We start from the raw sequence: 17255 nt of genomic DNA on the forward strand, positions 1-17255 counted from the left end.
TCGTAAAACCGGATCGCCGGTAACTGAGGCTGCTGATAACCGGGGACTGCCTGTAGATGCCCTTATTGGTAGTGACAGTGGCGCAATCCAACCTTTAATTAAGTTGAAAAGTAAAGGTCATCTAATTCACCCGTCAGACAACGTCATAGAAATATGTTTGTATTGTGAAAAAAGATGTTTTGTGAGTCAGTGGGCCTATCATATACCCATACAGTAGTGCAAACTTAAGTTTGGGGAGAAGGAAATTTCGGAAAATTGTTATCTCGGTGATAGAGTGTTTTATAAGAACACAATTAGGCAACCCTTCAGTTCTAGCTATAAATTCTTCTCTGGCTGAGATCAACATTTTGAATCATAACATTTTTGAGATTTTACCAGAAGGAGATATTGATAATGAGTACACACATATTCCTAGCACTCATCATCTGTCACTATGTTGCCTATATAGCTGGATTTGTTGTGCACAAACTAAAAAAAATCTCTGAAGTGTGAAACATGTATAGATGCCCTTACTGATAGTGACAGTGGCGCACTCCAACCTTTAATTAGGCTGAAAAGTAAAGGTCATCTAATTCACCCATCAGACGACGTCAGAGAAATATGTTTGTGTTGTGAAAAAAGATGTTTCGTAAGTCAGTAGGCCTATCATATGCCAAGAATGCAGACTCCAGTTTGGGAAGGGAGAAATTTCAGAAAATTGTTATCTTGGTGATAGTGTTGTATAAAAAATAAAATTTTTTCTAAGTTACATGAGCCTATGTACGATACTGAACCATCACATTATCACTTGGTCTTACTTATGAAAGCAGTGGCAGAAAAGTATCTCCAGGTCAGATATACTTATGCTGCTAAGCACTTATCAGCAAAATTACTAGCCCAAAATAAAATGAAAGAGGTGGCAGAAAAGTATCTCCAGGTCAGATATACTTATGCTGCTAAGCACTTCTCAGCAAAATTGCTAGCCCAAAATAAAATGGAAAGCAGTTGTAGAAAAGTATCTCCAAGCCAGATATACTTATGCTGCTAAGCACTTCTCAGCAAAATTGCTAGCCCAAAATAAAATGGAAAGCAGTTGTAGAAAAGTATCTCCAAGCCAGATATACAGTACTTATGCTGCTAAACACTTCTCAGCAAAATTGCTAGCCCAAAATAAAATGGAAAGCAGTTGCAGAAAAGTATCTCCAAGCCAGATATACTTATGCTGCTAAGCACTTCTCAGCAAAATTGCTAGCCCAAAATAAAATTAAAAATTGCCAAACTTATAGAAAACTGATTCATTTCAGTGGCCAGTAGTTAATGTGCCTTTTATGGATGCATCTACAAATCTTATATTAATCTGACAATTGCTGTTAGTAGCTGTTTCATAGGATGAGCTTCTCTCATATCCTTTTAACAGAGCCCCTTTTATTTCTTTTTAATCTAAATTTGCTGCTAAACCAGAAAAACCAGAGACAAACTGCCATTCAAAGATTAACATATTAATTTTATATTTATGACTTTCCTGGAGAGAAATTCAAGTGCCTTGACCACCTTTAATATGTTCAGTAATTTAACAGTCTGATTTCACTTCAATCGTGGATATTCTGTCCTCACCTGCTTTAATGAGTCAGGAGAATTGGCTACTTCTGATATGTCTTTCTTGCTGTATTTATAACTTTGTAAAATATACTTCAATGTTAATATAGAATTTTAATTTCCTTATAATAAAAAATTATAAGAAAGTGAGTGTTTTTAAGGGTAGGGCTGAGACGGTCATGAGGCGGGCAAAGGATCTGGTTCTTTCTGCCCTACATGGAGGGTGTGGCTGCACATCCCAGTGGCTTCATGGAATAGTATAGGGAAACTGACCTGTGACATTTCCACCCGATTCAACCTCCTTGGATACCACTTCACATTCTATCTCAAAGATATAACACTAAGATATCTAAAGGTTTTGTCTTTTAGGTACTATAGTCACAGCAGGACACTGTTCAAATGGATGGTAAGGAAAGGGCCACTACTCCTTCCTCTTAACTTTCCTTCTCCCTGGCACCTTCAGGACTCAGAAAACAGATCAACCCATTGTTAAAATGAGTACAGTACTCAAGTGGTTCATGGATCCTACTCTTCTGCTGAGTACAAACACTGCTTTATTTCCTGGCCCTCTGAAATTACATACAGGAACAACCTGCTTCAGGCCAACCTTCATTCAAGGGAACTCTAAGAATTCGAAGAGACTGTCACCTGGATCACATAGTTGCTACATCTGGGAAGCTTCTCTCTCATCCTCCATCCTAAATAACTTTTATGCATCTTATGATTAATCCCTTCCCTTATTATCCTAAGAATAATCAGGAACCATCTTATTTTTATGATACTGATTTTATTCTTTCTTTGATGCATTCCATTCCCTATCCTTTTCTCAAATTAGGCAGCATTTACTGTGCATTTTCCTAAATAAATGGCAGTGTGTTTTGTTTATCTGAAAGGTAGAGCTTCAGATGATAAATCTCCCAAGCAGTTGCCAAAGTACATTCTTATTTTTGTAGTCTCATTAACCTCTGCAATCAAAAACCGTGAACTAGTAGTGATAATTATGAAGACCTAGTGAATTTAGATGAACATAACAGCACATATTAATCTTCAGATTCCAAGGGAAGTTCAAAAGTTACAGCAACAACATGGAAAGACAACAGATGTGTAACAACTACCTACCATTCACAATGGAGATATATTGGAAATTGACAAATGGGGAAATATCATCAAGAAAGCCAAAGCCGTTATGGACTATAATAAAAGGAGTGCCTTTCTTTATTTTTTACGTTAACAAGAAACAATAAATTTAGTGTTAGAGGAATCCCTCAATTATCCAGATTTACATTATCTGAACCACAACGCAACTCTTAATAAACGTATGTCTGTTACGGTAACTAACACCAGCAAACAGCTGTTCTCGATTCGGTTGTTTATGCCAACGCTTGCTGTTGTTTATTCCAGTGTATTGCATGCAGTTAATTGTAAGAAATAGTATTGAATTCTTACACAAACCACAAGATTGGTAAGCCTGGTTTGATGTATGATGATTCGCACTTAACCTACTGAAATTTTGCTCCCTGGTCTATCAATTAGTTAAAAGCTAGCTTTACTCCTTATCAGTGAAATCTACCAAAACTGAGAAAGGCATAGAAAGCCTAGCCTAGTAAAATAAACTAGAAAAGAAACCTGCACATTAAGCATATCCTCAAGTAACCTACTGAGAAATGCATCTTTCACTATAAACTATAATGTGTATGATGAAATATTTTTGGGGACAAAATTTTAAGGTGCGCATGATAAATGAGATCGGATGATACGAGTAGTAATCCTTCAATTATCCAGATTAATAGAGCCAAGAGCCTGTCGGATAATGGCAAAATATGGATAAGAGGGTGTTCAACGGCAACTCCATACCCTTCCTCACCTAACCTTGTCAATACCACAAGACTATAAATACTCAATATGCTTATAAACATCACCCATCACACTTTAAACTGAAAACTTTATGCAAAAGGCAATTATCTACCATTTTCCCCCATATTTGTAACATAATATACCGCATAAATACACCTAAAAAAAAAATGTTACCCCTTCTTTTTCTCTCTCGTAAATGACACAATCCAGTAGGTAGGTAGCCTATCTGTGTTTACCCACATCCTACCATGGTCTTATGACCATTATTGTATTTTTATATAGCAACTTTATCAGTTGTTAAAATATTGTATTACCATACGCGAGATACAAGTTTTGTATGTGTGAACTACTGACCTAGGCAAATGGATACTGTGAGTGTAACACATTATACTCACACCACCCATTTGCATAAGTCAAATTGGCTGTTGCAGCTGTATTCAAGATAAGAGATAATGGTAATGAAACTGATATTTTACTTGCCGAATCCATTTTTACTCTATTACTATCATGTTATATCATCATCCTAATATGTGTAGCATAAGAAAACAATCGGTTGCCATTTGCAAAGACTAATGTTTATATTCTAAGAATCAGCTGATTGTGCCTACTAGCAAAAGATTTAGGAGAATAATTTCTTAGTTGCTAAAAGAAATGAATGCATTACTGGAATTATTATTTTCAATTTTGTACATAAATGTGCAATGGGTATACAAGGTAAACTAACATATTTTATGTTAAAAGTAAAATCCCTCAAATCATGAATCAGATGTTTCCCAATTCGCTCGTGTACGTCATACCTGATGTTGTTTGTCAGTTTTTTAATTATAAGAGATGGACGGTTATGAATTGCTACATAAGCAAATTGTGTTTGTGTATGACATTACAACAACCTGTGTTTACATCTTTAGTACATATGGCATTTCTCAATGATGACTGTTCAAAGCAAGTTCATTTTAAGAACACTACTAAAAAGTAGTTGATCATTTTCCGTTTTATTGGTATAAATGCTTTTAATTTCACCTCATAATATCACAGACGCTTTATGTGTATGCCAGTGTGTGTGTGCATTTATGTACATCTACGTGACCTTTCATCAACGCTGATGTTACCATCTCTACATAGTGTGTGCGTTTGTGTGTGTTTATAGCACAGTAACACGTCTGCCATTTGTCTTTTTTGCTTTGCTTGATTTTCTGTAGAGTATTTCATTACAAGTTTAGTTGACAAAGTATGATTATCACGCATACCATAAAAGTACACAAGAATATCATAAAAGTACACAACAGAATATTTTATTACATGCTTTTATTCAACCTGACTTCTGCATCTGTTTGGGTCAAAACTTGTAACTCAATTTTTGACCTGTTCCCTTCATCCGATGGACTTGAAATTTTGCCATCATGCACAACAGAATGAGTGCAGATGCAAGTTGCACTAAGAAGCTAGCCAGATGGAGCGTGTGCATTCTTTTCAGGAAATGGTCAACTGGGATTAGCTCTACGGTTCTAAATAGAATAAGACCCTTTGTGTCTAGCAAGTATCATTTGAGGTGCAATAACAGAACTAGGTTGGGGTTCGGCACTCATCGTATGAGAATCATTATTTTGCTCCATGATATTTGAATGAATTTCATGAAAAAGCATTCAGATTGATTGAACAAGCCATAAATGACATACTAGCAACTCTTCAGACCTCAGCACAATGGAATGGCCGTTGCGTTTAAGATTTTATGATGGAAGTTGATGCTGCGTCTCCCAGGATTCCACAGCCTAATTCACTAGCAATTCTGCTGAATCTGGCCAATTACGAGATGCCAGTGTTAGGTGTAAGTACCTAGAAATCATTGACAGAGGAAGAATTACATTACATGTACCTCACAAATTGGAATTTTACAAAATGGAAGAGTGACAAAGACAACAGTTCACAAGCCTTCTTACACAACATATGGCTTCATCATAGATTATTCTATAGTGACATAAAGCAATCTCTCATTGAGAAGTTCCATTTTACAGGCCATATCATAATTCTGTCCCATTCTGGCTATGACACTTATGTGAAGTGCTTACAAAAGTATGACTGATGGGAAAGCAGCAAAAGTTTTGAGGTTTGTCCACAAGATCAGCTCTCCTAACTTCCCAACCTTTTCAATCTCACTGGAGGTGGGTGTGGTTTATTAAATGGCCTGCATGTGAAGGTGCCACAGGTTTTACCAAACTTTTTTTGAAGGCTGCAACACACTAATGATTAGGGCACTCACTGTAGCCTGTGGTTCCTGACAATATGTCAGTTTCTTCATCTCTTACCCTTAATTTTTCCATTATGGTATTCTCTATGACATATTCTTGTTGGGATCATTTGCCTCTACATCATTCTTTGTAGCTAAGTGCTGTCTTCTGCTAATTTTATTCCCTGATGGGACTGAAGCAAGTGGTGGATGTAATTTCTATTTAAGAGGTACTTTTATTTACAAAGTTTCCTAATCAACAACACTACACGCAACACCTTGAGAGAAACTGGGTCTTATGCTGACGTTCATCCTCAAGAAGCTTTTGGGAAAAGCCTTCAAGTCTCAATCAGCTAATTCTGGGGTCTAGCTAACTGCCCTTTCACATCTAAATTGAGATTTAGGCTAATAAGTCAGGAGTTTGTGGTGAAACAAATGCAATTTTTAACAAAATCCTTTTTTTCTACAACCCATAACTTTTAATGTAAGTTACCACCCCACCCCCTGGCCCTGAAATTTCTTAAAACCTCATGAATCTGATGACAACAAATGATCCTGACTGTGGCTGGAGACCCTGTGGATCTGCAAGTACATGTGATGTAACAGCCGACTATCTTCCTTTCTTTCTTTCTTTAGATGGGGATGTGTCTGGGATTATTTTTGGTACACACAAATGGTTCATCACATAATGGGTTCGTATGAAAAATATTTCCTTGTAAAAAGACATTTACAAGGGCCCAGCCCAAAAATGTTGTAATTTGTGAGAAAGCTTCTACTAAACTGAGAGATCATTTGAAATACAGTAGAGAAAAACAGCAAGAACAACTAAATATGGGCATAAGACCAGCAAACTCATCCCAAAATGACCAGTAGTAAGTCACAATGATACTACGTATTTTCTCCTAACAAGATGTGTTTGGTATAAAGTCTGCACTCGCCACTACCTCGCTCTAAATCTGATCTGACTAAAACAAATATGCTAGGTATGCAGAAAGACAGAGAGACAAGACGATCTCCCTTCAAGCGTACCTAAGCATGATGGTCTATCTTTATAACAAGTTTGAATGTTTGAATTAAACTTTGAAGAAGAATTTATAACCATGAAAACTGGTCTATTTATGAACTGAGCCTGACAGGAATACCCTCAAGTGTGTAACACGACTGCATTGCAAGGTAGGCATGACATAAAAATGGACATTTCCTTCATGGACATCTACGCTTAATAGTCTGCATGTGGGCATGTGGTAAACATGAATCAGGAGGAAGCAAGAGGGAGGCAAAGGATTAGATGGCATGATCAAGTGAAGGTGGTTTTGAGAATGGTTTAGGGGATGCCGATGCTTTTGACACGGACAGCTGGAAAACAAACGCCAAGGCAAACAACCCCTTAGCCTATGGCCATGGATGAAGATGAAGAAAGTATACACTATACATATACTGTATAAATTGACTGACAATATATGTACAGCTTCTTAAGCAACCACACCACTACTAAAGTATTCTAGTTCTTCATTAAAAAGAATAACGACCTTTGGTACCGATAAGCAGGGCTATGATACCTCAACAATATGGAGATGGAACAAGCTATGAGCAAAAGGCACCAATTCCAAAGTCATGGACATCAAAGGTGATAATGAGGATTTTAAATTGCCTAACTTATGTATGATGACTAAACAGGATATGTTCTCATGAAAGTCTAAATCATGATAACCTTTAGCAAGGAAATGGAACTACAGGCAGTCCCCGCTTATCAGTGGCATTGGTTTCGGTTTTACAATGCTTGGCTAACAATGCCGTTAACCAGGTTTTCGGCAGCAGTAAATGGTTTACCTGCGTTGATAGGCAGTTTATCGACAGTTTTTGGCGCCGGTAAGTGGTTTATCAGCACCAGTAAGTAGATTATCGGCCTGATCGGCACCCAGTGTGTCGTAAACACCATTTATTACCATAATTTTTGTGATGTTCCATTTAACATCGATTTTCGGTTATCAGCGCCGGGAACAGAACCCCCCGTTGTTAACCAGGAACTGCCTGTACCACATAACAATTGCCATGTTCAAGATCCCATGAGACTGCAGACAGCCATACAAAAATCAATACTCAAACAAAGGTAAGAGTAAAGCTCTGAATCATGTGACACAAACTTATGACATCTTTAGATACAGGAAGCCTTACAAACCCCACCTAATTTTCTAGCAATGTTTTATTTCATATCTTCAAAGTAAAGAGAAAAGGAAGCACAAAGTCAAAGATAATACTCAGTGCTACTGGATATGCAGAATCACCTGGAGTCTGTGACCTCTGCAAATCTTTCTGGGGCTTAGTCTCACCATAGCAATAATAGTTCCTGATCTGCTATAAAACTTCATTAGGGATGTCAGACACTACATTTTGCATTAGGAGACATCAAACAATTGCAGTAAGTTACATAATCTGCATACTGCACAATTTTCAAAGCCAACAATAATGTAACTATTGCAATAATCACTAAGAACAAAAAAATTTCACCAACGCTAACACGAGGAACTTTAAACATTGGTACACTTAAGCTCAACAAAACACCAAAAGCAAAAATTTTTGGCAAAACATGTAATACTGTAGTTCCAAACCATTTCACATGAAATCATATCCATCACAAATCAAATAACTTTTATACTATAAAAAAGTATCATACTGTATACTTGTAACTGGTTAAAATATGACATTCATCAAAGGTCCTATTTGCATATTGAAAATGAAATTGTATAAGTATGTTAATGCACTGTCTCACTATTACAAATTAATATTTTCCATTACCAATAAAATTCCATTTTACAATCAGACAAACATGACAATTCTGGAGGGGGATATGATCCAAAAATGACTATATTACAGCTGTTTTTCAACTAAAGAAATGTATTATATAAGTGTAACCACTAATTTCATTTGATTATATGCTGATTAGGCCATGAGGCCAAGCCCTGGAATCTGTCTCTGAGCTTAATTTATCTAGAATTTGCTTAAGGAATCAAAGAGCGTTAAGAATTCTCTACCAGAGAATAAGTCCAAAAAATACATATACAAATAAATATCTTTGTTTCATTAAAAGTCTTGGCATTTTTATAAACATCCCACAAGGCTTATCATTTGACCTTATCTTTGTATGTCTAATCCCAACTAAGAAAAGCAACAACACTTACCTGATATGCTCGAATGATACCCTGAACAGCCAGGTGATCATCAATTGTCTTTTGACTCAGAGCAGCAGCAGGTGGTCCAGCACTTATAGGAGCTAGGGCTGATAATGGTACATGATGGGGAGTAGGTTCTGCTAGGGTAGGTGGTGAAGTGTAAGCTTGTCCAGGTTGTGCACCTCTTGTAGCATTTCGGAAAAAGGTGTCCCATGACTGTGGGGAAAAAATTTTAATCTAAATTTTATATATGAAGTACGAAAACTAAAGCTTCTCTAAATAAATGAAGTAAGAAAGAATCAAATAAAAATGTTATCGTTACATAAAAATAAAAATTTTGTATGTATGAAAAAGTCTCAGGAATATACTTCACAAAAGTTTTAAGGCTTCGTGTTTCCTTATAAGAGTGGTTAATGCAAAAGTTGGCTGCACAATGAAGAGAGGATATAATATCCTAAAACTGTTTAGTGAAACTTATCTATTCCTAAAGCTTGTGATTTTTCTATATTTCAGTTCATTGTGATTTTTATGTTCCTTCAAGTTCAATAGTAAACTTTTGACATTGTATTATACCACTGAAACCCTGAGAATTAATACTTTTATTTAAAATTCAACTAATACATTTTTAATATCTATAGAAAAAAAATATTGTTCTGTTATGCTTGTACAAAGTGCACAAGTGAATTCGTTATTTATCTGAGTATTTTGATCAGTTACCTGCATAAAAACACTGGCAACCATAACTAGCCTGCAACCTTCTACACGTTTTAACTTGATTTGTAGCAATACCCAATAAGAGAAAAACTTTATACATGTTTGGAGATGTTTTTATATATCATATTTTTAAACATATACAGTAGTAACTATGTCATTTAAATCATTATGGGAGCTTGTGCATTTTTCACTATAAATACATGCTACAATGACTATGACATTAACATTTTACAATGAAGCACTGGCTATTTAGCCATATAATGAACATGCACAAATTTTAATTCAGTTGCAATCCTAAATATGAATGAGAGTAAACTCTCTTTTATCAACCAAATAAAAAGTAAAAGATTTTTGCAATAGTCTGACCTTCACCAAAAAATGGATATGATCTTCATAGAATACATTTGCAAACACTCTAGAATGAACAGCCGAGAGGAACCTTGGTTACAAAAGTATACCGTCACTTGGCATGGCACAATGCCAATCTCTCAGCTGACGGTTGTATAAGTGCAGAGAGGGCTATTTTCTCCATCTCTTGCTTCCCGATCAAAATCCACAAAATTATTTCCTTCATTATTTTTATCGGGTGTTGGTCTACCCAGTCCACTTAAGCACGACACATGCATTGTACTTTTAGAAAATAAAATTTTTCATGGAACCCAGACAAATAGGGGGTTGAAACTCTTAAATACTTTAGACTCTTATGTACTCAGAGTCATAGTTCATGGCAGAGAATTTTCCTTTGCTTTAAATGAGTTCCAAAGCCTTAACAGATGCTATCAACTCTGTGGTAAATAAAAAAAAAAGGCCCAGTCAGGTAAGTTTGCTACATAATTCATCCTTACAGATTACATCACATCCACCAGTATTTGGAGCTCGCCCCTTCTAAAGGCAAGTTCTTCAAGATGGTTGAATTCACTGATCTAGTGCCTACAAGAAATGTCATTAACTTGCTCATTTAATCTATTTTGAAAAAGCTTAAAAGACCATGGTCCAATGAACCTGAGTCACCAGCATTTTTTTAAGTTAAAGTTACTGGGGCATTTCTATAAAAAAAACCAAAGATCCAAAAACTCACTCAGCTAATCAAGCGGTAATTCATTTGTTTACACAAAGTTTCCAACAGGTGATTGTCTAAGTACACCAGGTACATTCTAAGGTCCATATTTTGCAAAAATAGCTCTTTTTAATTTTACATGCAGAATATATTTAAGTCACACTCAAGATGGTCATATATAGCAAACCACACAAACCTCAAAGTGCTCTTATTTTCTCCCAACTAAGATCAGATACCTCCTTTACATCTGAAGAGTTAATCATCAATTTCAAGCCATCAATGTGACCAAACCATGTGAGTTTTAAGTCAAATACCATAACCAATAATTTCTCTTCATTCCATAAGGTAAAACAGTACCTTGCAAAGTTAATGTGGATCAACTATAGTGCATCTAGGCTATATCTGGTGAATTATACAGGTCTGACATGTTGAAAATTTAAAACAATTATCATCAACCCATTACTCCATAGCACTGCTATGGCATCACAGCTATTGCAGTAGATTCCCAATTTATCATCAGAGAGAGACCTTTACAGAAGAGGAAAAAACCTCTATGATGTCATCAATAGCTACCACAAAACACATAACACTTAATTTGCTTTTCTGTGGGATTCCCCCTCCTGAATAAATTGCAAACAGACAGTTTCCCACTCTTACCTTCATAAATTTGATTTTAAAAAATCCATAAAGCTATTCATGTTACCATAAATACCCATTTTTCACAGTTGTTGAATTATGCCATGTCACCAAGTATTATAAGGGGCCTTCAGTTCTTTCAAGAACCAAACTGGGATGGAGAAATTATGCCTTTAGATTCCAAATATCAAACTAGCCTGGTGTTATCATCTTTTCCATTATTTTAGACACTACTGGTTAGAACAATAACTGGTCTGTAGCTATTGGATTCAAAGGCATCCTTATTTGGTTTATTTTCCAGGAATAATAATGGTAAAATTTTCCAGTTCTTCAGTAGTATACCAGTCTCCCACATCTAGCTATTCTTCTCAAAAGGAAGATCTTACTATTTTTTCACAGATGCTTTTGCATTTTATATACAATGTAGTTCATATAATCCTGTACCATCTCCGAGGGAAGTGACCTCCTTTGAAGATGGGAAACTTTTCATTAATATACCCTTGCCATCAAAGCTGAGATCCAAGGAAATCTCAGATGCTTTCATTCTTTGAAACTGCAGAATAATTTTTTGAGCTCTGGATACTCCCTCTTCCTTCCTCCCAGCTAAAGAGATAAAGGGTCACTCGAGCCATGTGTGTGTGTGTGTGAGAGACATTGTTGGATTCACTGGAAAGCTGATACCACAGCATGCCTTGGTCCTCGAAGACAGCTGCTTTGCTCTAGTTGGTTACTAGAATTATTTGACACTAAGTTTTGTCTGATCCAAATTTAGCCTCCATTGCAGTCCCTTTTCTCCATCTTAAGTGTTTCATCTCTCCTTGCACTTAAATCTTGATTCACCCCTTTTGAACAAGTGATCTTCTCCTTCAACCCTTCTCGTCACTGGTTAAACTGTAACATAACTTTTCTTGAAGTGTGATTGTGATTAGTTTGTTACATGACCCTCAAGTCCAATTACAACTGTCAAGTTCATCCCTTACCCTTCAGCTAACCTAGGCCGCTTAAAGCATTTCTATTTTGTACATACTTGTTATAATTAATCTCAGGATCTCTCGATTTGCAGAGAGGAGTCCGTAAAGCTGTACTGTAATCCCGAGCGCAATTTTGAGCGCGCTGTTCCATCGTCGAATTCTGCATTCTCACCCCAGAAGAGGGGCAGTGGATTAAATTAATGAAGCCCATTTATGTTCTTTTTGTAAATCTTTGCTTTGCATTTCCAAGTATTGTAAATAAAGTAATTAAATTGTTCTCTTAGTCTGTTTCATGCTTCTATACAGTAACTATTTAACACTCATTTCTGTTTTATGATTATTTGGGTCCTTGCACAAGGCCAATAAGATACAAGGTACGCAAATAGAAACCTCAAAAACAAACTATAATCATAATACTACACAAAATCTGAATGTACAAAGGAAGAGCACAAGCTTAAGTCTACAACAGCTTAATGATTACCTTAGCTATTATAAAAGGTAACTGACCAATCATTGTACAGCTATTGGATTATTGTTAACATCATCCATCTACCCACTCAATCCAATACATCACCACCCCACATACAATTTTGAATACTGAAATTGCCAAGTCGTAGAAATGGGGAGGGAAGCTGAATTATTAAATTCTGAATATCATTCTCACTGTACCCAAAATTATGAGGAATGTAGCAAAGTACTACAGTATTCAAGTTTGAGTTAAACTACTGCAAAAACTTATGTATAATTAATAGGAGACCCACCATAAGCACAGTCACAATTGGAGAAAAGTGAAAAATGGCATAAATTACATCCAAGATTGAAAGGATAATTGCCTATCATAATCTCCTGTAAGCAAAAAATTTGTCGATTGTGATCATGAAGATTATTATTATTATATTATTCAGAAGACGAAACCCACTCACATGGAACAAACCCACAGGATCCATTGACCTGAAATTCAAGCTTCCACAGAATATGGTGTTCATTAGGAAGAAGTAAGAGAAGGTAAAGAGAAATACATAAAGAGAGATCCCACTTATTAAAAAAGAAAAAAGAAATTAATAGATAAAAATGTGTTAAAATGCAAGAATAGTATTACGTCAATAATGCATTGCATCTTCGCTTGAACTTCTGAAGTTCCAATTGCATGACATCCTCTGGGAGGCTGTTCCACAGTCCAATGGTGTGAGGAATAAAGGACCTCTGGAACTGACAAGTTCGACAGCGAGGCACACTTACTGCACACTGGTGCTCTATTCAGCAAATCTGGTTGCTCTCAGCAGGTAAAGGGCATCAGGGAGCAATTGTGAATGTGGAAGATCTCTGTTGAAATGCAACTTATGAAAAAGTGACAAACAAGAGACTACCCGTTGATGGTCCAAGCCGTAACTGCTACTGTTAGGAAACAGAAACCTACCACCATAAACCAATCTATCTAAAAAGGGATAAATCTCTGGCATATCAGGAGTCTTGCATGAACCAGGAACACCCCCAGCAGCTGCACAATTCCACATAAATTGCGTTGCTCAGCAGTATCATAGTTTTTGAGCATAAACCCTTTGTTGCATACGGGACTGTGTACGTGTACACCAGGAGTTCTGGTTGAACCAAACAACACACAAAGGTTCAAATAATCTCACACGCATAGATCAACAAAATAACCAGTGGTATCGCACAGTAGTGACCTGTTGTATGTGAACCTTATATCTGCAGCCTAATGATTTATGGATCATACAGCACCAAGCGAGGTGTCACTGACTCTCCTCTGCACATCTTGGCAAAGGTATGAACATGGGAAATGTCCAGGGCAGTCCTCATCTCACAAGCAAACAGGGAGAGAGTGAGTCTTGAGCATGCTCAAAGAACCCAAGTGTCAACCCTATCTACAGCAGTCCTACTGCATGTAAGTGCCATTGCAAACCCACCAAAAGTAAGGCACTTGCTTGAAGTCCAATGGAACTTCTTGTGAAAGGGCTCCTGAGGTTCCCTCCACTTCTTTTCATGGAGGGATGAAGCAGCAGCAAAAGATGAGGACAAAGACGATGAAGAGTTCAATGATGAAAAGGATATAGATGAGACATGCTTGTGTTTCTTCACCTCAACCCACTCGAGAGTCTTACTCTCTCAAGCTGTAGGTAAAGACATGCCAAGGTAGACAGCAGCTTCAAAGGTGTACTCAAAAACACGGTGGATTCCTTACAAGCAGTTCAATCACTACAGGAGGCTCAACAACACTGAGTTCCTTAGCAAACACAGCAATGAAAGCTGGGTCACAATACCAAGCAGAAATGTCTATTAGTACTCAAGCGAAGCTACCAGCAAAGCACAGGTAGGCTGAGAAGAATCATCAATACATCTTGCTGCTCTCACCTGGGGAGAGCTTGGCACAGAGAGAGAGAGAGAGAGAGAGAGAGAGAGAGAGAGAGAGAGAGAGAGAGAGAGAGAGAGAGAGAGAGAGAGAGAGAGAGAGAGAGAGAGAGAGAGAGAGGGGGCAGTCCAGGAGGAAAACACCAAAGTTTCAGCAGTATTGAAGGCAGAGTAATCTACCTCGAAGAAACCGGTGAGCATTTCCTGGCCTTCCTCCACCCCTGCCAAACCTCTCCAAATCAAAGAAGACCAGCCAGCATACTCCTAGCACCAAAGTGAACAATAAAACTGGTTACACTATCACCACGGACATAATGAGGCCAAACACCCACTTACACCCTTTACATCTTTCACTGTTCACTTTTCTTTTTTGAACCCATGCTTAACAAATAACACAAACATCATAAATACAAAAGATGAAAGAATTTCAACTAGGCAGTCAGTCAGAGCACAGAAAGATGACTTAACTCAGCTGTGGCTGAAGAAAAAGTGCTTGATGACAGCACCCACCTACACCACTTAACTACCTATGACTCTACCCTCATTCATATTCCCACTTCAATCGTTTTTTTTCCACCTGCAACCGATCCCACCTCGCAATGAGTAATACTCCTACATAAAGGTAATTGTTTGTTTTCATGTAGGAGCAAATGAACCTTTGGTATTAAAGCAGAATATTACATGAAGGTATGGAAACAACTTATGCAAAACTACTGTGATAAACTGACGTAATACCTAAAATTAATTCAAAGATGAGATTCAGTAAATATTGAATACTGTAGGTGAAAGTTAAACCAAAAGAGAAATTACTGACATATGAAAAGACCTTTCAACCTACAATGCTTGCAGGTGGAAAGAAAATCATTTAAATTGGAATTTAAACAAGGGTGGAATCAATGGTAGAATATTTGGTAACGCTGTCAAAGAAACCAAGAGAGTGAATGAAATGAAAGAGTATTACCATCATTATCAAAGTTTAAAAAGAGCAAGTTAACATTCCTAAAGGGTTTATTCTTCGTCAATGTATCATTTTTATTTCTTAACTTTGATATTAACCCAGATGGTTCCATTGACTCCCTGAGGAGTCATGTTTTAAAATATTCTTTATTAATTACCTAAAAGACTATTTTAACTTTAAATTGTTTCAAGATACAGATGTCAATACAAACTACTCGTCTATGAAGCAAAATGATGATTTTCTAAAATTTTATGGCTTTTCTTATGACTTGAATTTTCAGTGATTTTGCATATTTCACCGTTACACACTATTTCATTTTTATAAAATAGTAAACGTCACCTTACACATTCATTACCCACTAAATTAAATAGAATACACATTTTCCTTCACAAAAACATATGTATTGCAATTGTTTATGTATTAGCTGATTTTATTCACATTATTTTTCCGTAGTGAGTCCCGATGGAGTCAATGGGACTTAGGGGTATCGATATAAACAATATATTGTTGATTATTGATATAAAGAGATAAAAGCATCAACAATAACATCGCACTCTAAATTTCAGTGGGAAAATTATGATTTCTCCTTTGCTCTTAGATTGGGGGTGCACACACACGCGCATGCGTGCATCTTACACATATGTACAAAAACATGCATATACATGAACTAAAACATATTATGTGCGCACACATAATTATGATTCCTGTGGAAGATGATGAAGAAATGGAAGACATAGACTATTTAACTCCCTGTGCATGAAACTAATCGTCATGCAAAACGTGAGAAGACTTGCCAAAGCTTTGAAGTTACATTTGAAGAAATTACGAATTTTATATTACTCTTTTTCTTATCAGGATATAATATCAGATCAAGTGAGAAGGATTATTGGAGCAAAGCACAAGATCTTGAACGCCCTATCTTGGCTGCAACTATGAGCAGAAACAGGTTTCAGGGAATCAAGAAGTTTCTTCATTGTGCTGACAATGCAAACCTTGGTCATGAGATAATGGCTAAAGTGAAACCTCTGTAATATCTTCTGAATTGTTCATGAAATTCTGAGTACTGATGAATCTATGACGCCTTATTACGGACGTCATTCCTGCAAGCAATTTATCAGACAAAAGCCAACACGATTTGGCTTCAAATCATGGATCATGGCTAGTTCAACTGGGATGCCCTATTATGTGAAGATCTATGAAGGTAAATCAGAAAACCAGTTGTCAAAGGAACCTTTAGGAAGTAGAGTAATCTGGGAATGCATTTCGGAACCTTTAGGAAGTAGAGTGATCTGGGAATGCATTTCTGCTTGTACTGTACCTACCAAGCACAGGTTCTATTTTGACAAATTTTGTACTTCATGTGACATAGTTTTAGATCTGGAAGGAAAGGAAATAAATGCCACAGGTACAATCAGATCAAACAGAACAAAGCAATGCCCATTGCCTACTGCAAAAGATATGAAAAAGAAGCCAAGGGGATCCTATGGCATGGGCGGTATCGGCTTGTTCGACAGATCTTTGTCAGATTTTCACCCTGCAATTAGAGGAAAGAAGTGGTATTTTCATCTTTTTATTGCTGCTCTGAACACAGGATGGTGTTTTGCTGGCGACTTTATGAAATCAGCACAGGAACTATAATTCCCAACTAAGAATATAGACGGTCTATTGTTCAGATCCTTGTCAAAGGAGCAAAGCCTGAAAGGATCCATTCAAAAGCCTCAAGGTCAGG

The 17255-nt window shown here is 36.8% G+C and overlaps 1 protein-coding gene and 1 long non-coding RNA gene across 15 annotated transcripts in view; one reads left to right on the forward strand and one right to left on the reverse strand.

The window, feature by feature from the left end:
* The window catches only part of LOC136826957 (uncharacterized), a 163352-nt gene extending 150940 nt beyond the window's left edge, over positions 1-12412 (forward strand). The window contains exon 3 of the long non-coding RNA XR_010849766.1: positions 12294-12412. This is a non-coding gene — a long non-coding RNA (uncharacterized lncRNA). The remainder of the gene's footprint in view (positions 1-12293) is intronic.
* The window catches only part of Nc73EF (oxoglutarate dehydrogenase Nc73EF), a 148927-nt gene that overhangs the window by 110573 nt on the left and 21099 nt on the right, over positions 1-17255 (reverse strand). For all 14 annotated transcript variants that reach the window (XM_067084508.1, XM_067084461.1, XM_067084500.1 and 11 more), the window contains exon 3: positions 8833-9039. In XM_067084508.1, the coding sequence (XP_066940609.1) occupies positions 8833-9039 (207 nt within the window). The remainder of the gene's footprint in view (positions 1-8832; positions 9040-17255) is intronic.

This window comes from Macrobrachium rosenbergii, chromosome 3 (assembly GCF_040412425.1).
Source record: "Macrobrachium rosenbergii isolate ZJJX-2024 chromosome 3, ASM4041242v1, whole genome shotgun sequence".
NCBI lineage: Eukaryota > Metazoa > Arthropoda > Malacostraca > Decapoda > Palaemonidae > Macrobrachium > Macrobrachium rosenbergii.